At 38.9% G+C, this 23,813-nt stretch overlaps 1 protein-coding gene and 1 long non-coding RNA gene across 2 annotated transcripts; both read right to left on the bottom strand.

Annotated features, from left to right (window-relative positions):
* Positions 1-10,421: 10,421 nt before the first annotated feature.
* Positions 10,422-11,607, bottom strand: LOC143707222 (zinc finger BED domain-containing protein 4-like). The gene is made up of 3 exons (XM_077199962.1): positions 11,494-11,607; positions 11,211-11,399; positions 10,422-11,102 (listed from the first exon to the last, which is right to left on the bottom strand). Exons 1-3 carry the CDS (start codon positions 11,555-11,557, stop codon positions 10,792-10,794), a joined length of 564 nt encoding a protein of 187 aa, XP_077056077.1. The 5' UTR covers positions 11,558-11,607; the 3' UTR covers positions 10,422-10,791.
* A 10,300-nt stretch (positions 11,608-21,907) lies between these two features.
* On the bottom strand, positions 21,908-22,849 carry LOC143707220 (uncharacterized). The gene is made up of 3 exons (XR_013193111.1): positions 22,809-22,849; positions 22,526-22,714; positions 21,908-22,417 (listed from the first exon to the last, which is right to left on the bottom strand). It is a non-coding gene; the product is annotated as an uncharacterized LOC143707220 (long non-coding RNA).
* Between the last annotated feature and the right edge of the window lie 964 nt (positions 22,850-23,813).

Here is a 23,813-nt window from a genome sequence, read left to right as displayed (position 1 = left end):
CCTGAAAATGTGGGTTTATCAGTTAAAATCAACATTCAAGCTTATTCAGAAGCCGAGATAGTACAAATTAAAGTTTTACGGCGGCCATTTTTTAAAAATTCAATATGGCCACCACGTAGACATCTGGGCAAATGCAAACATTGATTTTCTGACTCCTTATACAATAACCTTTCCAAAAGTGTATAGTTTAGCAAATCCCCCAAAAATTCCCACAAAAATATATAGTGAACCTGACTAATTCATCCGTGAAGAGAAAACCTCTCCAAAGTGCCATACGCCATCGAATGTGAACATTTGCCCACTCAAGTCGGTTACGATGACCAACTGCAGTCAGGTCGAGACCCCAATGAGGTCGACGAGCATGCAGATGAGCTTCCCTGAGATGATTTCTGACTGTTTGTGCAAATATTCTTTGGTTATGCAAACCAATTGTTGCAGCAGCTGTCCGGGTGGCTGGTCTCAGACGATCTTGGAGGTGAAGAAGATTCTAGATGAGGAGGTCCTGGGCTGGTGTGGTTACACGTGGTCTGTGGTTGTGAGGCCGGTTGGATGTACTGCCAAATTCTCTGAAACTCCTTTGGAGACGGCTTATGGTAGAGAAAAGAACATTCAATTCACGGGCAACAGCTCTGGTGGACCTTCCTGCATTCAGCATGCCAATTGCACGCTCCCTCAAAACTTGCGACATCTGTGGCATTGTGCTGTGTGATAAAACTGCACGTTTTAGAGTGATCTTTTATTGTGGCCAGCCTAAGGGACTGTTGTGGCAAAAATTCATCTTAAACAAACATCACTGCGTAAGAGACACTCAGAGTCAAATTATATAAAATAGAAGTATTTATTCTTGCAAGAATAGGAGCAGTCTAATACACAGTTGTTACCCTGTGCAGAAGAGTGACACACAACAGGAAGACATGAGACAGCCTTTATACTGTTTTCAAGGTTCCTCCTCACCCGCTGTACCTTTCACCCACTCAGATAAGGTCCTTACTGCTGTTCAGTTTCTACTTAAAGACACAAACTAAACTGGCCAAAACTGACCATCCCTAAGGTCAGAGGTCCTGTCCCATATGTTCCTGAAAAGTCATGCACAAGCACGTACACACATATACTTTTATACATTGAATAGGTTCTTTCTCTTATGATACCTGTTTGGGATCAATGACTATTAAAATTTCCACAACAATTCCCCCCTTTTTATCATTCAGATTACCCAATCACAATAATAAAAATAATAGAACAAATTTTAAGTCGTTTCATCACACTTATGCTCTTCATCTCTGGTTTTCACATAACTGACCACTCTCTTAAACATTTGTGAAATAACATTTGGAAAAGTAAAAAGCTTAGGCTGTTTTTGTGGGGATAGTCCCTTAAGTATTAGCAAGCAAGTAAAGACTTTATCTGCAGCCGGGCTGAATGAATAAGCACTGTTATTGCACTTCCGACCTAGGTCGGACCCTCAGTCACCTCAGTATAAACAAGAAATAGTGTATAGTTTAAGTAGGAAACACATCAATTTAACATCTTGAAACCCACATGGCATTTCAACAGGTTAAGAAATACGAAGAAATAAAGTAGAATAAAATCCCTCATTTCGACCCCTCTCCTTGTACGTCATCACATAGCGGATAACCACAGCTTTTAACCTTCTGTTCATATCAAAAACATTCATAGAAAGAAAAAAAAAGAAAAGGAAACCATACAATTTAACACATGTCACAGTAGCTCCCACTACTTGCATCATCATATTTTGTTCATCCAATTGAACAGACTCCCAGCTTTAACCAGTCTCTGTACTGAGCTGGAAACACATTATAATGCATGGTAAACATAACAATATTGATAATCCTATCGCTGAAATTGGTAGTACAGTACCCCCAACCCCCCAAAGATTAACCAATCTTATCCATTTACCATCAGTCCACGCCCATTTCCATATATCACCTCCATTTTCCTAACCATATTTTCTTAACTTTTAACTCGATTCAGCCAATGGTTTTACTTAGTAAGCTCTATTTAACACCATATTTAATAAAATCTATCCAGAAAAGGTTTTATATTTTTTTATCCATTCTTTTAACCAATGTAGTTGTTCAAAATTAACTCTAATATTTCAAATACGGACCATCTTTTAGCTTATTACCATACATATTCTCCCATGATCGGCCTTTCTTACCCTTAATGGAAAGCCTAATCAAGTTTCTTCAATAATAATCCCTATAATTTACCTGAAATATTTTCTAATGAATCCTTAACCAATCAAATCATTTGATCTAAGCCCTATTTTGATTCAATCAAATAAAATCATCAAAATCATCACAAAAACTCATTATTTTGCTAAACTCAAACCATTAGTTGGTGCATCTTCCTCCAGGTGTGTTGGTCATCTCGTTTGCCCCATGGACATTCCGTCTTCACCAGGGTGACTCTTTGCGAGTCGTTGCCGTAGTCTTCCATCGCCGGTGAGGGAGGCTGTTACTAGCACGAGCCTTTGACCCATCACGTTGTCCTCATATTTGATTGTTGAGGCCTGTCGGTGTAGTCTAAGGTGAGAGGCTTCGACCCCGGTGTCCCACTCTCCAACCATTTTCTGATCATTACCAGATTTGCCCCTTAGATCACGATGCACCCCTACTGGAGTGAACCATCTCTTGCCTGCTTTCACCTGTGAATGGAGACCTTAAGTACTTTGTTAGTGACCGCTTGTCTTGCCGCTCGTCCCCTTTGGTGTGACCTGTGTAATCAACAACCCGAAACATTATCTCCGGATAATTTCTTGCTCACTTAATACCACTCGGGGTCCTTTTACCATGAAAAACACTCAATCCACTTTGCTCATGTCCACAACACAATATGTATACATTTGGAACAGAATTAGTTCTGTTTTCTGCAATCCTTCCTGACATTCTGCAAAAGGAAAATCTTAAGTTATGCGCTGCGCAGGTGTGGCCTTGTTTCTTTCTTCCACACTAATAACCCAGGCCAGGATAGTTAGTCAAATTCATCCATAACCATTATTTTATTAGGCACATTCTGCCCTGCATCAAAGTCTGCATGCTCTGTAAAGAAAAACAAATGTCGAAGTTATTTTCAGATAGTAAAGTACACGTAGTTTCCTTTGTCTGCTGTGCTGCCACGGCCTTCGCTGCTGCATCTGCCCTGGCGTCTCCTGTTGAAACAGTCCTGCAATTTTGTTATCAGCGTGTGCGGCACACTTACAGACAGCAATTTTGTTAGGGAGAAGAATGGCTTCTTGCCAGGCTTTTACCCTATTAAGCCCCTTGTCCTCCCAACATATACCGTCCCTTATTAAACCAAATTTTGTCAATTGTTATCCAAATTGTTACCATCCCCCCTTTTGATGCATGAATCATCTCGTGCATCAATCTAACATAATGGTGTTTGGATAAAGTTTGCCATCAACACTAACCCAAACGTTGTCCCAAAGCCAAAATTCCTCCAGACATCTTTCTCTGCCTCTGAAACAAAAATATTACTTAAAGCCACAAACACATCTTCTTATCAGAGTATTTGAAAGGCAACGGCCCTCAGTTTCACAGCGTATTCTGCTTTTCAGGCCTGTTGTTTGGTCTCTCAAGTCAGTCATCTACAAACTTTTCCAAAGTCATCAATTTTCCCTATCAGGTCAGGTCGTGCTGTGCAGACTTCGTCAATGTCAGTCAAACAACATTTTCCCCCTTTGTTCACAATATTCATAAATGTGAAGGACTCTCTGGATAATTTGATATTGACTTAGCCAATATGTCACTTTGTTATTGCCTGCAAATCTATAACATTTTAGTTTATCTCAACCCATGATGGACATCTCTCTACAACTTCACAAATCCAATTTACATAAATGCTTTTAATCCATAGATTGATTCATAATTACCAGTAGCAGACAGAGCTGGATAACTAATCCATTTAAAGCTCGTCCCATTTTCTGCATCATCTTGTCATCAGATTGACTCAAAACTATTAGCTTCCTTAAAACTTGTCATTAGCCTTAACCCATCTGTAATGATAAAACCCTCATTCCAGAGGTTAATGACACAATATACACACTATTCAGACACAGTATTCGTACCCCAAACTAACACATACAAGACATAGAGTGCAGTCACCATCACACACACTCATATTAGACACATATTTTAACTGTTCATCTTCAATGTTCGCTTTTCATTATATCATCTCTAAAAAGATTTAAATTTTAAGATTTTAAACTTCACATTTTACTGTAGCTTTTACCTAATTTTACATGGTCTCTTAACCAGTTTCAAAGCATGTCTGTTAATTATTCATTTCATCTTAGCAAAGTCAGCTGGGTTGTTTTGGTTCATTATCACTATTTTGTTCTTTAGCTTGCTCTAGCAGGCCGATAACAGAAAGACAGACACAGTTACCATCCCTTCCTCCACTCAAGCAGTCTCTCTCACTATAAACAAATAATCTTTTTCAACAGCCTCCTAAGACTGTAATTTAGACAAATTGTAATATTAAATTTATTACATTAACCTTTTACCATTCACCTTTGTTATCCAGACTCTTCTCAAATCTACAAAAGCCTGTCTTCATCTTTAGCCACCACCATGCCTAATGACCTTCAAGAGTTAAAACTATGTCATAGACCTATTAGTTCAAAATCAACACTATGATTTTTCCTTGCCCATAAGGCAAACCAGTACATAAAAAGTTTTGCTACTGTCTCCACAACAACTAATGGGAATCACTTCATGGCCTCAGCTGGCTCTTGAAAGCCCACTCCTGTTAGCCCTTTATCTATAATCTCCATCAGGGTGTTTTCCCCTGGCATATTTGCAGACACTTGTCACAATAAAAAAACAAGCCATACAATTAATGCGGTTTCTTCCGGTGAGTGGTATATATAGAGGAGCTTTGCTTTATTGAGGAGACATGCCGTGACTCGTCACCGCGTCATCTCCCCTTAACGGCATAAGTACGCTGCTGGCCTCACAGCTCCTGCTCAACCCTCAAACCTGTCTCACATAACACACCTCCATTCAGGAGATGCCCAATGACTTTACGTGATCCACTCTGGCTTAGGTTGCCCCCTGTCTGGCCAAAGAAGGTCTTACCCGTCATCGAGATGGTCACTCGTGCCCACTGGTGACCGCTCTTTCCAATCACACAATCAGTTCTCTTCAACAGACCTCAGCTGTTTTCTGGAGCTTAGGTAAGGCACGTTCAAGAGTCACCAGGGCCATTCGGATTGCCTAATAGTGTTCACACAGGGAGACAGGTCAATAACAACAGTATTTAATCACTTAAATCCATTAACTATCTTAAAAGCAGAAACCTAGCTGCTTAGATTATACTCAGTGAATTTAGATAACAACCATACATTCAGCGTACTTCATCTGTAGCCGGAGCCATCGGTCTTGAATGGTGGAGACTAAATGAGACAAAGTTGTTACTGGTCCTAAAATACGCTAATCAAAATGTCACCTCTATCGTTTAAGGTCTGCATTATTTTAAAGACTTCTTTAAAGTCATTCAGTTTTACTTAAATCCATTTACAAATACAAATTGCCCTCTGAACGGCAATGATTTCTTTTAACCTCTCCATGTCTATGATTTTCAAATTAAACACTGTGCTTTACTTATGACACAGGCTCAGATAACAGCTTTTAGCTGACATTGAACCAGAGAGAGACTCTGAGGCATTCAGGACTGGTACACTGCATTTTCATAAAACTTTTAACATCAGACTTTATCTACCATATTTTAACTCTAGCCCAGCTTAAGGCATCTTTGCCAGAAATTACATGTGTTTTCAAATAAACATAGTTTTACAGTTGTCTTTTGCCCACGTCAGGGAATCTAGACATTACAAATTTCCATTCAGATTGAGTCTCTGTCGCCCTGGCACTTTCAGCCACAGCACACACCAGATTCAGATAAGCGAACTGTTTCAGCCAAATCACAAGCATATCTTTTGAAAGCAAAACATCAGCTTCTAGCTCTTTCATGGTCAACTTTTCAAGCTGTTTGTTTAATCAGATGCCTTTCAACACATTTTACATTTAGCAACTGTTAATTCGGTAGCCTACTACTTCTGCTTATTTGTTCTTACATAAAAATAATTATTCTAGTTCTCAATAACGTTTCACATTTCTCAATCTCCAATTAGGATTTACTTTTTGACGAGGCAAGCACTCTCTGCTTGTGATACTTTTGCAGTTATTGTAAATCATCTGTGAGATTAGTCTCTCTATATACTCTAAAATCCTTTTTTAAATGTTTAATTACAACACAATCATCCTGTTAGTTACTTTGATATATTTTGCTACTCACATTTGTTGGAGTCATTAATTTTACATCAACCTGTATTCATCAATTCACTTTTAAAAATTACTATTATAGATCTTTTCTTTAAAAGGATTCACTTTAATACTTCAATCTCTTGACCTTGTTTTTATCTCTTGTTCCTTCTCAGACGAAAATGTTAATATCATCATATTAAACACTGATCTACTTTCAAGCCCACATTAACACCAGAAATTTATATCACTTAATTACCCTTTGTTTATTACACCTTCTCGGTGGGCATTTACAGTTACATGTTAGATGGTCCTGCTGACCACAATTAAAACACTCTCTGTCATCTAGTGGGTTCATGTGTCAGCCTCAACTACAGCATCAGACACCTGTCCTTGACTATAGTTTGATCACTGTGAGCTTGCAAACGGCTCCAACTTACTGCACACCCTTGAAGCAGTGTGTGTCCCATTCAGGAATGTAAACAGAGCCACTGATTAAGCAGTTCTCTGTATTCTTTTACAGTCCACCAGTGGCGGATTTAATCACAATAGCCAAATCATAATCTTCATCATTATCATTGGCCGCACATTAATTTTAATAAGCTGCATCGAAATGCTCAAAATATTCTAAGTTGTTTTCACAAAGTTTTCATTTAACTTTAGTCATACTTGTCCAGGGAAATTATCCCCGACCCATAATTTCATTTATAAAACAGACAATATCTTTTGCTTCAATTACTTAATATCAACAAATATCCAAAATTATACATTATTGATTTTCAGAATTTTTGGTCAAAGTTGTCTTTACATTTTACTAATTTGGTATTATCATCAACAACCCTAATTACAGAACAAGTACTTTTATCTAACATCCTGAAACCGAGGTGAATAAGCAAACCCTGTTTCTGTACCCCCAGCATAGCTGGACCCTAGGTTCAAAACACAATGGTTATCAAACTAAAACTAAACCTAATTTCAATCATTATTTTACCATTAAAATATAGAATTTTTCCCCATTTTGCTTAATGAAGCATTCCTTATCTTTATATCACATTAATCCCCGTTAATCATACTCAATGCCTTATTTTTATTCTGAAACTCATTTTTCATACAGTTAATTTGACTTCCATAAATTCTGTCAGACATTTTATTTTCATCACATATAGTTTTCTACTATATTCCTTCTCAATCTTTCCCTACATGTCCAGTTCCTTCTGCATCCTCTGTTCTACATGCTAATTCTTTCTTTTCTCTACATGCCAGTTCCTTCATTATCTAACCAGTACATGATTGTTTGCTAAAAATCCCCACACACATATCTCACACACCAACCTTTTTGTTTTTCACTTCCCTCTTCCATCAAGTCTCTCACTTACAGTTCCCTCTATTTCACACAGGCAGCCTTATTGCTGCTTGCTACTTCAATCCTTATCATGTAAATTTAAGTTCTCAGACATCTAATGTCATGCATCCATTTACTGGATGAAGAAGTAAAAACTTTATTTCTCCTGGCAGTTCGACTTTTTTATCTGCCTATTCACACATGTTGAATGCAGCCATAACAACCTTTTTGTTTCTCACTGCCCTGTTCAACTGATTCTCGCACTACTTTCAGTCTAGTTGTGCTCAGTGTTCCCTCCCTGGGGAAATCATGGTATTTTCTCAGTTTTTTCAATATCTAAAACATACATTTTCCCCCATAATTTTCTCATTTGATAGAAAAACCGGTGTATCAAATTTTGCATGCTTACCTTGAGACTTCCCCATATTGGCTGCTTCTCTGTTCTCTGTGGATTTCTCTTCAACGCGCGTTTTCCTGATCTGTTAGGCGTCCCCAACAGACCCGATTTTTTCTTTTAACCCAAATCGGTCGGGTTGCACTATTAGTGCCCTCCTAATTAAGGTTTACCAAAAACTGTTCTGGTTCCCCCTAATTAGCCTCAGTACCTAAAAACAATTTGCTCCGTCGTGGAACAAATAATTTTCAGGGTACCTATCTGTTTGAAATCTCTTGATCTGTTACAGTTCTCACTTAATCCCAGATTATTTATCTGCTTGAAATTTCTTGTTCTGTTACAGACCTCAATTAATCTCAGATCATTTTCCCTCGTATCTGTTTGAAATTTCTTGATCTATATAGATCTCAATTAATCTCAGATTACGTACCACAGAAACAGCCTTCAGCCAATATGGTTCAATTTCACTCTTCTTCCCAATTAAACTGAATTTAATTAACTTACCCAAAAGAAAATAAATTTAACTGTCTCTTACCAGAGATGCTTCTGTTGCCACCGGGTTCTTTCAATTGATTCCAGTGGAGTTTCTCCTGGCCCTGATAGCGGTCGGCCCCTCTCTCTGAAATTTACGAGGTAGAGCTGGAACTGCTCAGTCCAGGTGGCCAAACACCGTCCGCTCTCAGGTCCAGAAGGCACTTCCAAGGAATCCCACTATTCTGACACCAATCTGTTGTGGCAAAAATTCATCTTAAACAAACATCACTGCGTAAGAGACACTCAGAGTCAAATTATATAAAATAGAAGTATTTATTCTTGCAAGAATAGGAGCAGTCTAATACACAGTTGTTACCCTGTGCAGAAGAGTGACACACAACAGGAAGACATGAGACAGCCTTTATACTGTTTTCAAGGTTCCTCCTCACCCGCTGTACCTTTCACCCACTCAGATAAGGTCCTTACTGCTGTTCAGTTTCTACTTAAAGACACAAACTAAACTGGCCAAAACTGACCATCCCTAAGGTCAGAGGTCCTGTCCCATATGTTCCTGAAAAGTCATGCACAAGCACGTACACACATATACTTTTATACATTGAATAGGTTCTTTCTCTTATGATACCTGTTTGGGATCAATGACTATTAAAATTTCCACAACAGGACACCTGTCCAATAATCATGCTGTCTAATCAGCATCTTGATATGCCACACCTGTGAGGTGGATGGATTATCTCGGCAAAGGAATAGTGCTAACTGATACAGATTTAGACAGATTTGTGAACAATATTTGAGAGAAATAGGCCTTTTGTGTACATAGAAAAAGTCTTAGATCTTTGAGTTCAGCTCATGAAAAATGGGGGCAAAAACAAAAGTGTTGCATTTATAATTTTGTTCAGTGTACTTTATCTTTATGTACTTTGCATTTTACCTTTTTTATTTTCAAATGTGTATGTCATGTTATAATGTTTGGGGTTTTTGTGTGACTCTTCACCATTTGATTTGTTTAGTGAAGGATTTTAACAGTTAAAACAAAAAGAAGTATGGTTTAAGAGTACACATTTCCCTGTTTATTTGAGATATCAGTACAATATGTGACCTGCAATGTAGCTTGTAAATTGGCCATTGCATTGTATAGCCTAATTTGTATTAACTTGTATGATTCTATTAAAGAAACCAACAAAATCCAACAATTGCTCTCACTTCTCCTAGGCTGATTAGCTTTATTAGAAATAAAACTGCGAAAAGATAAAAGTTGTCACTGCTTAACAAAACAAAAAATGTACTCCATGTAAAAAATATTGTGTATTTAGAATCTTTAATTCTTCGTCAATTTAGAACATTATTGTGAGTAAAAATATAATTTCCTTTAAAAAACATATTTTCAAAGCAGTTGAACAATGTGTGTCTTTTTTTCTCCTGCCAAATAAACTCAAATAAACTAGACCAAATGATGAGTAACAAGGTGAACATTCAGCATTTCTTTGTATGTCACAGTTTGCCCGCACCCGCTCTAACATTGGCGTCAGTTCAGGGCCGGTGTTGTGCCGAATTTTGACACCCCCCAAATTACTATTTAGTTGTGGGGGAGGGGTTAGGATTAGGGGTGGGGTTAGGACTGGCAATCAGGTACTGACTTCAACGAGGGGGGTAATAATTTGGCAGGGGATCGAAATTCGGCACAACACCTGTGAATGTAACACCTGAGGGGTATTGCACAAAAGCAAGATAAGGGATTAAACTGGGATTTTCCAGTTATCCTGGCTGAATTTAGCCCTGACTCGGTTGCATGAAGGGAGGCTAAATTAATCTACATTAAGTTACTATGGAGATTTACACTTTGCAGCTAGCCTGCTCTGGAGCAGGCTAACAACCAGGCTAAAATTAATCCTAGTGATTTATAGTGATGGGTAGATCGAGGCTTCGTGAAGCAATGAAACAGTCGAAGCAAATGTGCCATTTTGTTTCGAGGCTTCGAATCAATCCGAAACCCGTCTCCACGGTGACACCTAGTGGTCACTTGCAGGTGTTGATCTGAAACAACCTTTACAAAGAGCTAATAAAAAAATGTGTTGGTTTTTTTTTTTTATTATTGTATTTTTGTAATATATGAAGCTTGTAACCTGTAGTCTCTTCACATTGCATAATGTGATTTTGGTCATGAAAAATGAATATTAATAAAAAATAAATCAAGCCACAATGTCTCCCTTTCTTATAGATTTTTATTCAAAAATATTAATTTCTCTGCTGTTGAAGGACTCAGCCTACTTCTTTTTTTACAGATAATTTCTCCAGCCTTTGAAAAAATTCTCACAAGGGACACTTGTTGCTGGCATACAAAGATATTTTTTAGCTAGGACATACAAATGAGGAAAGATTACTGCTCTCTCTTTCCAGTAAGTTAGAGGATCATGAGTTCTGGGCAAAAACGCATCGCTGAGGTATTTTTTCACTTCCACTGTGGCATCAGCTGTAGGATTGTGTATCTTCTGGGTCTCACGGATACGATTGTCAAAATGTTCCCATAAACTGTCTTGTGTTTCAACTGGTGTTGATGATGATGGGCCTGATGTTGACATTTGTGGTTCTGAATTAAAAGAAAACGGCAATTAGTAACAAATCATAAACTGACAACACATATGAAGTATAAATTTCATGAATCACATTACATAAGATAACATAGACTGAAACTCACCAGGAGTTGTGTTTGAACGCATCAGTGAAGCACACTCCAGTGTGATGTGCTTTTCAGCATCCAGGGCTTTGGCAGGATTTCCAAAAGCCACATTTTTAAACCTTGGGTCCAGCAGTGTAGCCAGTGCCAAGCCTCTAAAAGTCTCGTACCCTCCACATCTGGAGTGCAGACCTTCTTGTAGATGTGAGCCTATGAGCCAACACAAGAGAAAACCATATTAATTAAAATAATGACAACAATATGAGAGTTATGGCCAATTACACGTATGGTCATAGTGTCCTACCTAATTGTACAGTTGATTCCTGCGTTGCATTTCCTTTTTTCTGTGCAAGCTTGTGCTGCAACATCCTGTACAATGGTATGAGCTTTGAAGCAGACACTCTCTGTTCCTCTGACATCTCTGTTGTTGCTAGTTTGAATGGTTGAAGAAGTGTCAATGACTGTTGAATAATGTCATACTCAAGACTTGTCAGGGGAGCAGTATCACTGTTTAAATTGGCAAGTGCAGCACCCACTGGCTCACGTTGCTCATACAAGCGTTGTAGCATGTTCGAATGTGCTGTTCCATCTCGTTTCAACCTCCTGTATCATTTTCAGACTTGGTCTGCCCATCAAGCTCTGCATCTCCACAAGCTTGTCCTTTGCTTTGCAGCTGGATCTGAACAACCCCACTATCTTTCTGGCTTTCTGGCGAATTTCATTGATGACTGGGGTTTGATCCAGGGCCTTTTTCACTATCAAATTCAAATTATGAGCAAAACATGGGACATGGCGAAGGTTGAGTAGCTGGGCACTTAGGATCATGTTGGATGCATTGTCAGTCACCATGCAGTGAACTTTGGAGGTTATTCCCCACTCAGCCATTAGCAAGGCTTTAGCCTCCATGAGATGCTGGGCTGTGTGGGTTTGGTAAAACCTCCTTACACCCAGTAAAACAGTTGCCATTGTTGCCTCTGGTGTTATGTAATGGCATGTTACACCAAGATATCCATCCATATTAATGGAAGACCACATGTCAGCCGTAAGGCTAACAAATTCCGCCTTTGTAGGTCCTCCATTGTCTTCTCCTTGGTTGTGTTGTACCTTTCGCTGACCATTGTTTTAAGCACCTTCCGGGATGGGAGGACATAGCTTGGATCAAGCTTGTTCACAAAGGCCCTGAAACCCTCATCCTCCACGATGGTGAAGGGCTGCAGATCCTTCACCACCATGTTCAGAAGAGCCTCATCCAATTCCCTCTGTCTGCCTTTTAAAAGAGAAGATAAAATATACTTTCAGACAAATATATTGAAAAAATAGTAGCCTACCGTGAAAGTAGTCTACTGGTTCATTTGGAAACCTTCCTAAACAAAGTTATGTTATGAATATTTATGCTCAGTGTGCAGAGAAAGATAAAGTGCATTATAGAAATACAACAATTACAAAAAAACAAAATGATGTCTTGGCTGTAGATTGGGTACTCATATGTAGACATATAAAATGTATATTCACAAAGTATAATATTATATTGACAACATTTGTTTTTAAAGTGATTGGCAGTTGTGATTGGGATGTTAGGCATGTCTTAGTCCATGGCCTTTCTAAACAATGGCCCAACACTTAGTTATTATATTTCACTTATAATTAGCCTGTATTTCAAACAATGCATACCTTGCTTAGATGGCCCAGCAGTGTCAGTAGCAGGCCTTGGTACAGGGGGAACACTACCATCCTCTGCACCCTGCAGAATGGCAGGATGAATGCTCCTCAAATGGCGCATCATGGATGATGTATTGTTGCAGTAGGCTAGCTGTCGATCACAATACACACATCTCACTTTATTTGGGGTTTCCAAATGGAAATGCTCCCACACCACAGATGTACGGCATCTCTTCTGTGGAGCCTCCATTTCTATCTATCTATCTATCTATTTTATATGTAGCCTATCTATCTAATAATCTATATGTATCTGTAATATATGTATCTATCTATTAATCTATATATATATAGCCTATATATATATATATATATATATATATATATAGCCTATATATATATATATATATATATATATTTCTATCAATGCATCTATTAATGTGTCACTATATGTACTCTGTGTGTCTCTAAGTCAATGTGTAAATGTAAATTAAATCCTAAATATAACTAAACAAATCACACTATAAATGTCACTATATATCACCAAAAATCCGCTATCTCAAAACCAAACTCCTCTCACAAAAACCCACGATATGAAAATGCGTTGACAAAACATTTATACTGTGTGATTTGTTCCCGAACCAACGAATCAATGAATTCGGAGGAGCACTCCACCTGATGAAACACTTAGACACTTCATTTAGCCGTTGTCACGTGACGTGGGTGTTTTGAATCACGCTTCGGATCAGTGTTTCGAATCATCTTTGCTTCGGGATCTCGCAAAGCTTCGGAACGTCTGTTTCGCGCCAGCCATCCTTAGTGATTTATCGGCTAGTTCCTCCCTAAATCCTACTAGATATTAATGTTTTAGTCACTTCATGGTCCTGCATTAAAATACTAGATATACTGTCATTCATCTAAGTATGCGTACTGCTATTTTAGTTATTATTGAAAACTGCTGTTCATTTCACTGTCAGAGGTTTGATGAATATATATATTTTTCAAGATTTAAAGTGTTTATTGGCATACACCTGCAGTGAGGAAAGCAGATTTTCCTGAGCAATTATAATTTCCTTTGCTGTCCACAATAAATTCCAACAATATGAGAAATAGAATATAGACTATGTATAGCTATCTATGCAAGTATAGAGTAGAAATGTACAGTTGAAGGAGAAAAAATATCAATATATTATAGGCTATTTTATTGCAGTAGATGAGATAATAAGAAATGGCTCATTAAGTTGTAAATGTGGTTTCAATTAAGTCTGTAACGAGGTCAATATGTAGTATATATAGACTAAAGATTTGTTTTTCCTATTCACAATGGCTTGCCCTTTGTTGGATGATGTAGTTGATGAGGAAGTTTTAATACTCAGACGAGCATTCAGGCATGAAAGAGTCTTCCGAGATAGGGCAGACCCAGTGGCCTTTTCAGACGAATATCTGACTGAGAGGTACAGATTCTCAGGTGATGGCATCAGATATTAGTGTAGGCTGCTGGGTCAAACATACAGCACAGGACAGGACAATGGTCTTGTAGCACTGCGATTCTTTGCAAGTGGCATGTTTCTGTATTCTGTCGGTGATGCAGAAAGCCTCAATAAAGCCACTATTTGCCGCACAATAAGAAATGTAAGTCTGGCATTGAAATCTGTTGTGCACATATTTATCACCTTCCCTGGTCACAGAAGATTCATCCACATCAAGGAGTTCTACAAGATTGCAGGTAACACGAACAACAGATTAATACAAAATCTTACATTAGCACAGTCTATGACACTCATTATTTTGTGTTACAGCTTTTCCTAATGTAATTGGTACAGTGGATTGCACCCATATTCGTATCCAACGCCCCTCAGGGGCACATGAGGGAGATTATGTTAACAGGAACTCCTTCCACAGTGTCAATGTTCAGGTAAGAATGAGTTATGCTTACTGTTAGCTACATAATTATTCTGTGCATTAAATGACCTTAATAGGCTATAATACATATTTACAGATGACCTGTGATGCTGACTGCCTTATCACAAATTTAGAGGCAAAGTGGCCTGGCTCAGTGCATGACTCCAGAATCTTTCGGGCCAGTAGAATTACCAGAGACTCTCTGTAGGTAAGCCACCCCATTTTATTTTTTTAAGCAAGAGTACAGTACTTGTAAGAATTATGTTTTGTATTTCATAGGTGAGTTCTCTGGTGTGCTCCTGGGGGACAAAGGCTATGCCTGTGAGACATTTCTGATGACTCCCCTTACAGACCCCCAAACCCCAGCACAGCAAGCTTACAACCATGCCCATGCCAAAACCAGGGCTCGAATTGAAATGACCTTCGGCCTCCTGAAATCAGGATTTCAGTGCTTGCACCACCTGAGGGTCTCCCCGGACAGAGCATGTGACGTGACTGTTGCCTGCACAGTGCTGCACAATATTGCCAGCCTAAGAAAAGAAAGGGCTCCCAGAGTTGCTTTGGATGTTGATTGGGACAATGCTGCCATATTCCCAGATAACAGAAATGGTAGACTTGTTAGAGAACAATACATTGCAAATTATTTCAGTTAATTTAATTTTGATTTACCCCATCTCTTAATAAAGGATAATGTATAGGCTATATAACATTCATGTGTACATGCATTTTATTTGGCATCGGTAGCACAAACTGTGGTTATCTTCCCAAATTCTAATTCCACTTCACTGGATCAATAACTATAAAGTGTACTTGACATTCATAAAAAGTTACAAGACCACAATGGTTTTGGAATATTTTTCTTATTTTGCTTTTATCACTTGTCAGCTTGGAGCTTTGGAGAGAAAAAGAGATGATTAATACATTCTGTTACAGTCATGTTTACAGTATAAACTAAAGTCACTTACTTCTCTTTCTAGTTTCTGGATTTCCAGTTCTAGTTTTCTTAGTGTCTTGCGTTTAATTTGCATCTCAAGGTCCATGTCCTGCAGCTTTCTTTTGTTCACATCAATCTTGACTTCTGTCAGCTCGATCTGTCTCTTTAGATGCGTTGTGTAGAGATATCTGACAGTTTGTGAATTCTGTGAACACCTTTTAGTTAGCATAACAGAATTTTTGCGTAATGTAAATTGACTTTAGGCAATACTCACTATGTTACCAGGCTATCCAATGTCAGGATCCTGTAACAAATGATATTTTCTATTAGTACCACTTCCCTGACTTATCTATTATGAACTTATAAAAAAAATGTGTCTATTTTCACAAAATACCTCAAGCCTTCTGGAATCCAGCAACACGATCTCATCATCGGCAGAAGTGCATTCCACTGCTGTAGATGTGGCTTCCCTCTGCCATATTTAATACTTGTATTGATATTTTTGACAGGACATGCAAAGACTATCATTTAATAAAGAGTACTCACCGGCGAATCATATTCTGGTGGCTCCAAAAGTGTAAGGGTGCTACCAGCCACTGCAAGGCAAGGCAAAGTCACACAGTCCACATAACAAAATATATAGAGATTTCAATATTTTCCATGTGCAGTAGTAACATGGAATAATGTACTTTGTATGAAGAGGCCAGTATCGCTTGCTGGGCCAGAGTCAGTGGCTGTCCCTCCCTGGATCCCTTCAATCACTGGCTTCCCTTTATTTAAGTCCAGGCCCAGCTCCTCTGCTGTGGTGAAGTCTTGGGTTGGAGGGCCACCCTCCATTTAAGGCAAAGTATACAATTATTTTTTTAAATGACAAGTAACTCCTCGAATTGTAATTATGAGGGTTTCAGTGGAGCACTGGTTATTTATTTATGGACTACTCACGCATTCAATCGGTCTGCTATTTTTTGCCAGACATTCTCTCTTTGTTTTATTACAGCAGCTGTATTGCCTTTTTACATATTATATGTTTTACTTCTTCATACGTTTCCATAAGAAGCTGTGGCTCATTGGGCGAAAAGTATGCCGCACGCATTTTGTCCATTTTTGGATCGGTGATTCTGTGATCGATTTCGTGCTCTTTTTAAGAATGCCGTGCACGTGCATTTATCCAAACTATATACACCTGGCTTGACATATCCGCGCGTTCTCATCCTGGCTCAGCAAACTATGGCGTTATTTTTTAGTCAAAAGTTATGAGCGTGTAAGACATGCTCACGAGCACATTATGTTATTTCACACGCGCAAAAATGAACCTTCAGCTGGCATGATAAAAGTACTCGCGCACAAATTCAACAACCGAGAGGTGTACAGGTAGCTGCGAGCGAGCGCCTGGCATACTCTCATAGGTTAACTCTGCTTGTAGTGGAATCCTGCTCGCGCGCAGCGGGCTTCTGCTCGCGGAGTGCTGTTTTGCTCGCGCAGTGGATTTCTGCTCGCTCAGCTGATTTCTGCTCCCTCGAGTCTACATGACTTTTGACAATTTGGGGGCGGAAACCAAGGAGGGCACTGACCCTCTTATGATTGGTCACTTTCATCGTAATCGCAACCACAGGGACATCTTTGTACCTTGATTGACAGCTCTCATTACAGGAAGTCAGAGTCAAAGGATCTGACGGAGTTTTTTTTATTTTATTGAAATATCAAGATTTACAGACAAACATGGCTGCATAACTTCCTTTTCTTTAGAATAGGATACAAGGACAATATAGTCAGAGGGAGCAGCTCTTAATATAACAAGAATATAAATTTAGTCTTAGTACAAAAATAAGGATATTTGTAAGCAAAATAAACATTTTAATAAATAAACGGTAAGGAATTATAATATAACATGACATAAGGGGAGAATTCAGTCTTTGTTCATCCATCTATCTTAGTTGGGAAGTGTTTTAGGGTATCATATATTTTTTGTGCTTTAGGACCTTTCAAAGTTTTTAAGGATTTTATATACAGTTTAAATTCATTTAAAAAAACAACAACAACAAAAAAAAAAAACTCCGTCAGATCCTTTGACTCTGACTTCCTGTAATGAGAGCTGTCAATCAAGGTACAAAGATGTCCCTGTGGTTGCCATTACGATGAAAGTGACCAATCATAAGAGGGTCAGTGCCCTCCTTGGTTTCCGCCCCCAAATTGTCAAAAGTCATGTAGACTCGAGGGAGCAGAAATCAGCTGAGCGAGCAGGAATCCACTGCGCGAGCAAAACAGCACTCCGCGAGCAGAAGCCCGCTGCGCGCGAGCAGGTTTCCACTGTACAAGCAGAGTTAACCTATGAGAGTATGCCAGGCGCTCGCTCGCAGCTACCTGTACACCTCTCGGTTGTTGAATTTGTGCGCGAGTACTTTTATCATGCCAGCTGAAGGTTCATTTTTGCGCGTGTGAAATAACATAATGTGCTCGTGAGCATGTCTTACACGCTCATAACTTTTGACAAAAAAATAACGCCATAGCAAACGTGCAACAGATTAAGCCAGGATGTACTGATTAAACTAGGTCAAGCCGCGACTGTTCTGTTATCCTGGCTTTCTTAATTCTACTTTTGTGCAATACCTCCCAGAACCCCCCTGTTACACCAGATTCTGTGACCATCATAATCTGTGACCGTAGAGGGCATGGTTGTCACTGTGCTGTGTGATCTACGCAAATAGCGTAACTTCCGACTCTAAACCAAAAGTGAAGTCTTTGCGGAACGTTTGTTTATAAATGCTGGTTATTCACATCATAGACCCTGGCAGACGTGCACGTTTAACAAGAGCACGCTTAGGAAAGGGTTTTTTTTTCAGTTTGTTTTGCAATTCAGAATAATATTTATTTATCGAATAACCAACATAAGGCTAATACAATGACAGTACATTATTTTTTGTAAATTATTACATTAATGCACAGAATAATTACAATAATTTCACTCAGAATGGCAGTAAGAAATCTGGTTTAAAGGTCACTGAATTATGTTACACACCTCTATTTTACTCAAAATGTGTGAATGAGCTATTTTTGTGCTGTTTAATCAAACTTAACTAGCCACGAAGAAGCATCGGTTCCCGCAGATGAAAATAAACATTTCGTAAAAACCTATTTTAAAGGTCACAGAATTCCGTTACCCCCCTCTATTTCACCCTGAATGAATGTGATGTTCTCCAAATTCACTCTGGTGATGTCTGATCTCCTCAGCTTCATACAGTAGACATAATTTTGGGCTGACATGAACAGCAACAGACATACAGTGTATAGCAGGCATTCTCAACCCTGGTCCTAGAGGGCCACTGACCTGTAGAGTTTAGCTCTAACCCTAAATCAAACACTCCTGAGCCAGCTAATTAAGGCTTTCAGGATTACTGGAAAGCTACAGGCAGTGAGTTTGATCAAGCTTGGACCTAAACTCTGCAGGACAGTGGCCCTCGAGGACCAGGGTTGAGAATGCCTGGTGTATAGGGTCACCAAATCTGATAAGGCTATTTTACAGGTCACCGAATTCCGTTACCCCCCTCGATTTCACCCAGAATGAATGTGATGTTCTCCAAATTCACTCTGGTGAACCGCAACAGACATACAACCAGGGGCAACTTATTTTCTATTAAAATAAATCCATTGCAATAATTTATAATGAAATGTTTTAATATTTCAAATATTTCGAAATGATATAAAATGTTACAACGGTTTACAAATATTAAGAGCAAATGGAGGGAAAGCAAATATTTCAAAATGATTTCAAATATATGTAACTATTTACAAATATTAAAAGCAAGTGGAGTGAAAGCAAATATTTAGAATTTATTTCATATATTAAAACTTTTTACAAATAGTAAAAGCGAGGGCAAATATCCCCACTGACCCCCATACCCCCCGCCCCCGTAAGGCACTTTGATCACTTGATTTAAAAAACAACACATTTCAGCGTGCTAGCCTCTTATTTAACAAACAAATGAAATGAATGCTCTGCTAGTTAACTGGAGATGTTTTATTTATTTGTATTAGTTAACGTTACATCCGTGCCGCGAGATGTTTCCAAGGTGGTGGGGACAATATCGACCCTGGTAAAAAGTGGTGGGGAAATTCGCAAATAATAATAATAATAATAAAAAGGTGTTTCGTAATAGCATTTCTGCTGTGTTGGACTATGATGTCAAAATATTTCTCAAATGGCACGGCAGTGCAATATACACATATATATATTTTAATAAAAAACACAAAGCCATTTTTTCATTTTAAAGAAGACCGAACCCTCAAGTTTATAATTGTTTTAATAATTTAATGTATTAAACTATTGTATAAATGGACCAAACCAAACTGATAAAAAACACTGGTTTAATTTTTTTTGAAAAAAAATGTAACAGGAATGAGTGTCCATGTGTGTGCACGAGAGAGAGTGTACATGACTGTGTGTGCATACGATTTCTGTTGAAGTGATGTAGCCTACTATGTGCTAGTAGTAGCCTACTTCACAGAGGAGGCGGAAAGAGAAAGAAGGAGAGAGAGAAGAAGAGAGAGGGAGAAAAAGGGAAGTTAAGATAAAAAAGGGGGAAAAGAGAGGGTTGCGGTGTGTGTTTCGCTCCTTCCATTGCAATATGACATAGGTGGGTGTTTCTGGCACCTGCATAGTATGGGTTTCTCCATCTTCTACAAATATAAGAAAGACAAAGACAAAACGTTTAAGGCCCTGTCCACACGGATACGCGTTTAGCTGTATAGGCCTACGTACAAATTTTTTATCGGATCGGCGTTTCGTCCAGACGGATCCGGCGTTTTGGGAGACTGAAACCGCTATTTTTTGAAACCGGTGTGGTGCCGAATTCTGACCCCCGCCAAATTCTGACTCCCCTAGTATGGTAGGTTTAGGATTAGTTGTGGGGGAGGGGTTTGGATTAGGGGTGGGGTTAGGATTAGGCAATCAGATACTGATTTCAACGAGGGGGGTAATAATTTGGCAGGGAGTCAAAATTCGGCACAACACCTTGTCCCAGGGTGGATAAATCTGAAAACGACACCCTTGCGTCTTCGTGTGTACGTACGGCCAATCCGTATATTTTGTGAAACGATGATGTCATCACCCACGTGTCGACTAGTCAGACGCGCTAAATCAGTAGACTGCGACTACTTGCTTGAGTTCATGCTTCAGAAGCTACTGAGCCTCTTTTATTTCTTTATTTATTATTTAGGCCTACTTTAATGTATTTTTATTTTATTTCTTTATTTTACTTCTTTATTTGTTTATATTTCTTTCTTATGCTATGATGCTTGTATTTTGTCGGATTAAGACATTTCGTATTTTGTAGAGATGGGCATTTCAAGCAAAAATAATATTCGACAATCGCTGGGAATTATTTGATTATTATTCAAAAAACGCACCTCTGCCCCTCATGCTCACCGGTAACACGGCGTTCGCTCCGACATAAAATGTCTCTGTACTGTAGGCCTACATGTTGTAGCAATTAAAGAAAAGTTAGTTTCATATTTATGTTTAAATAATATGTTATTTTTTCCATTTCATATTATATGTTGATTATATGAAAAGTGAACAGCGTGAGTAGCCTAATCATAAGATGCGCAATATCGAGACACATCATTTTGACCACTTCATTAATACTAATTAATTCATTATACTTCATTTGTATAAATTGTATCTTAATTTTAATCAATGTTTCATCAACCAATTGCCTGGATTTAATAAATTACCTTCTGAGTAGTGATGTGTCCTCCCGTATCGAGGCTTCGAAGCGTGTGTCGAGTAATCCGGGATGATTTCTGTGAAGCGCGTATCGAGGCTTGTGTCAGTGACGTATGTGGTGACGTTTGAAGCCTCGCGAACCGCCTGTACCACGTGACTGCTTCAGGAAGTGGTTCGCGGTTGGTTTGGCGGTCTATTTGAAATATAAGGGCCAGCAAAATGCAATGGATTCCCCCTCACATTTTGTTGACTTGGGACTTTGCTAGTTTTTTAGCGATCTATTCAAGCTTCTTTTTTTTTCGATGGAACCATGCGATGTCATTATAATTAGTGATGGGCAGATCGAGGCTTCGTGAAGCAATGAAACAGTCGAAGCAAATGTGCCATTTTGTTTCGAGGCTTCGAATCAATCCGAAACCCGTCTCCACGGTGACACCTAGTGGTCACTTGCAGGTGTTGATCTGAAACAACCTTTACAAAGAGCTAATAAAAAAAATGTGTTGGTTTTTTTTTTTTTATTGTATTTTTTTAATATATGAAGCTTGTAACCTGTAGTCTCTTCACATTGCATAATGTGATTTTGGTCATGAAAAATGAATATTAATAAAAATAAATCAAGCCACAATGTCTCCCTTTCTTATAGATTTTTATTCAAAAATATTAATTTCTCTGCTGTTGAAGGACTCAGCCTACTTCTTTTTTTACAGATAATTTCTCCAGCCTTTGAAAAAATTCTCTCACAAGGGACACTTGTTGCTGGCATACAAAGATATTTTTTAGCTAGGACATACAAATGAGGAAAGATTACTGCTCTCTCTTTCCAGTAAGTTAGAGGATCATGAGTTCTGGGCAAAAACGCATCGCTGAGGTATTTTTTCACTTCCACTGTGGCATCAGCTGTAGGATTGTGTATCATCTGGGTCTCACGGATACGATTGTCAAAATGTTCCCATAAACTGTCTTGTATTTCAACTGGTGTTGATGATGATGGGCCTGATGTTGACATTTGTGGTTCTGAATTAAAAGAAAACGGCAATTAGTAACAAATCATAAACTGACAACACATATGAAGTATAAATTTCATGAATCACATTACATAAGATAACATAGACTGAAACTCACCAGGAGTTGTGTTTGAACGCATCAGTGAAGCACACTCCAGTGTGATGTGCTTTTCAGCATCCAGGGCTTTGGCAGGATTTCCAAAAGCCACATTTTTAAACCTTGGGTCCAGCAGTGTAGCCAGTGCCAAGGCTCTAAAAGTCTCGTACCCTCCACATCTGGAGTGCAGACCTTCTTGTAGATGTGAGCCTATGAGCCAACACAAGAGAAAACCATATTAATTACAATAATGACAACAATATGAGAGTTATGGCCAATTACACGTATGGTCATAGTGTCCTACCTCATTGTACAGTTGATTCCTGCGTTGCATTTCCTTTTTTCTGTGCAAGCTTGTGCTGGAACATCCTATACAATGGTATGAGCTTTGAAGCAGACACTCTCTGTTCCTCTGACATCTCTGTTGTTGCTAGTTTGAATGGTTGAAGAAGTGTCAATGACTGTTGAATAATGTCATACTCAAGACTTGTCAGGGGAGCAGTATCACTGTTTAAATTGGCAAGTGCAGCACCCACTGGCTCACGTTGCTCATACAAGCGTTGTAGCATGTCGAATGTGCTGTTCCATCTCGTTTCAACCTCCTGTATCATTTTCAGACTTGGTCTGCCCATCAAGCTCTGCATCTCCACAAGCTTGTCCTTTGCTTTGCAGCTGGATCTGAACAACCCCACTATCTTTCTGGCTTTCTGGCGAATTTCATTGATGACTGGGGTTTGATCCAGGGCCTTTTTCACTATCAAATTCAAATTATGAGCAAAACATGGGACATGGCGAAGGTTGAGTAGCTGGGCACTTAGGATCATGTTGGATGCATTGTCAGTCACCATGCAGTGAACTTTGGAGGTTATTCCCCACTCAGCCATTAGCAAGGCTTTAGCCTCCATGAGATGCTGGGCTGTGTGGGTTTGGTAAAACCTCCTTACACCCAGTAAAACAGTTGCCATTGTTGCCTCTGGTGTATGGCATGTTACACCAAGATATCCATCCATATTAATGGAAGACCACATGTCAGCCGTAAGGCTAACAAATTCCGCCTTTTGTAGGTCCTCCATTGTCTTCTCCTTGGTTGTGTTGTACCTTTCGCTGACCATTGTTTTAAGCACCTTCCGGGATGGGAGGACATAGCTTAGATCAAGCTTGTTCACAAAGGCCCTGAAACCCTCATCCTCCACGATGGTGAAGGGCTGCAGATCCTTCACCACCATGTTCAGAAGAGCCTCATCCAATTCCCTCTGTCTGCCTTTTAAAAGAGAAGATAAAACATACTTTCAGACAAATATATTGGAAA

This window comes from Siphateles boraxobius, unplaced genomic scaffold, assembly GCF_051911475.1.
Source record: "Siphateles boraxobius isolate OS27281-9 unplaced genomic scaffold, OSU_SipBor_1 41, whole genome shotgun sequence".
NCBI lineage: Eukaryota > Metazoa > Chordata > Actinopteri > Cypriniformes > Leuciscidae > Siphateles > Siphateles boraxobius.
This window is presented reverse-complemented; position numbering and strand designations above follow the sequence as displayed.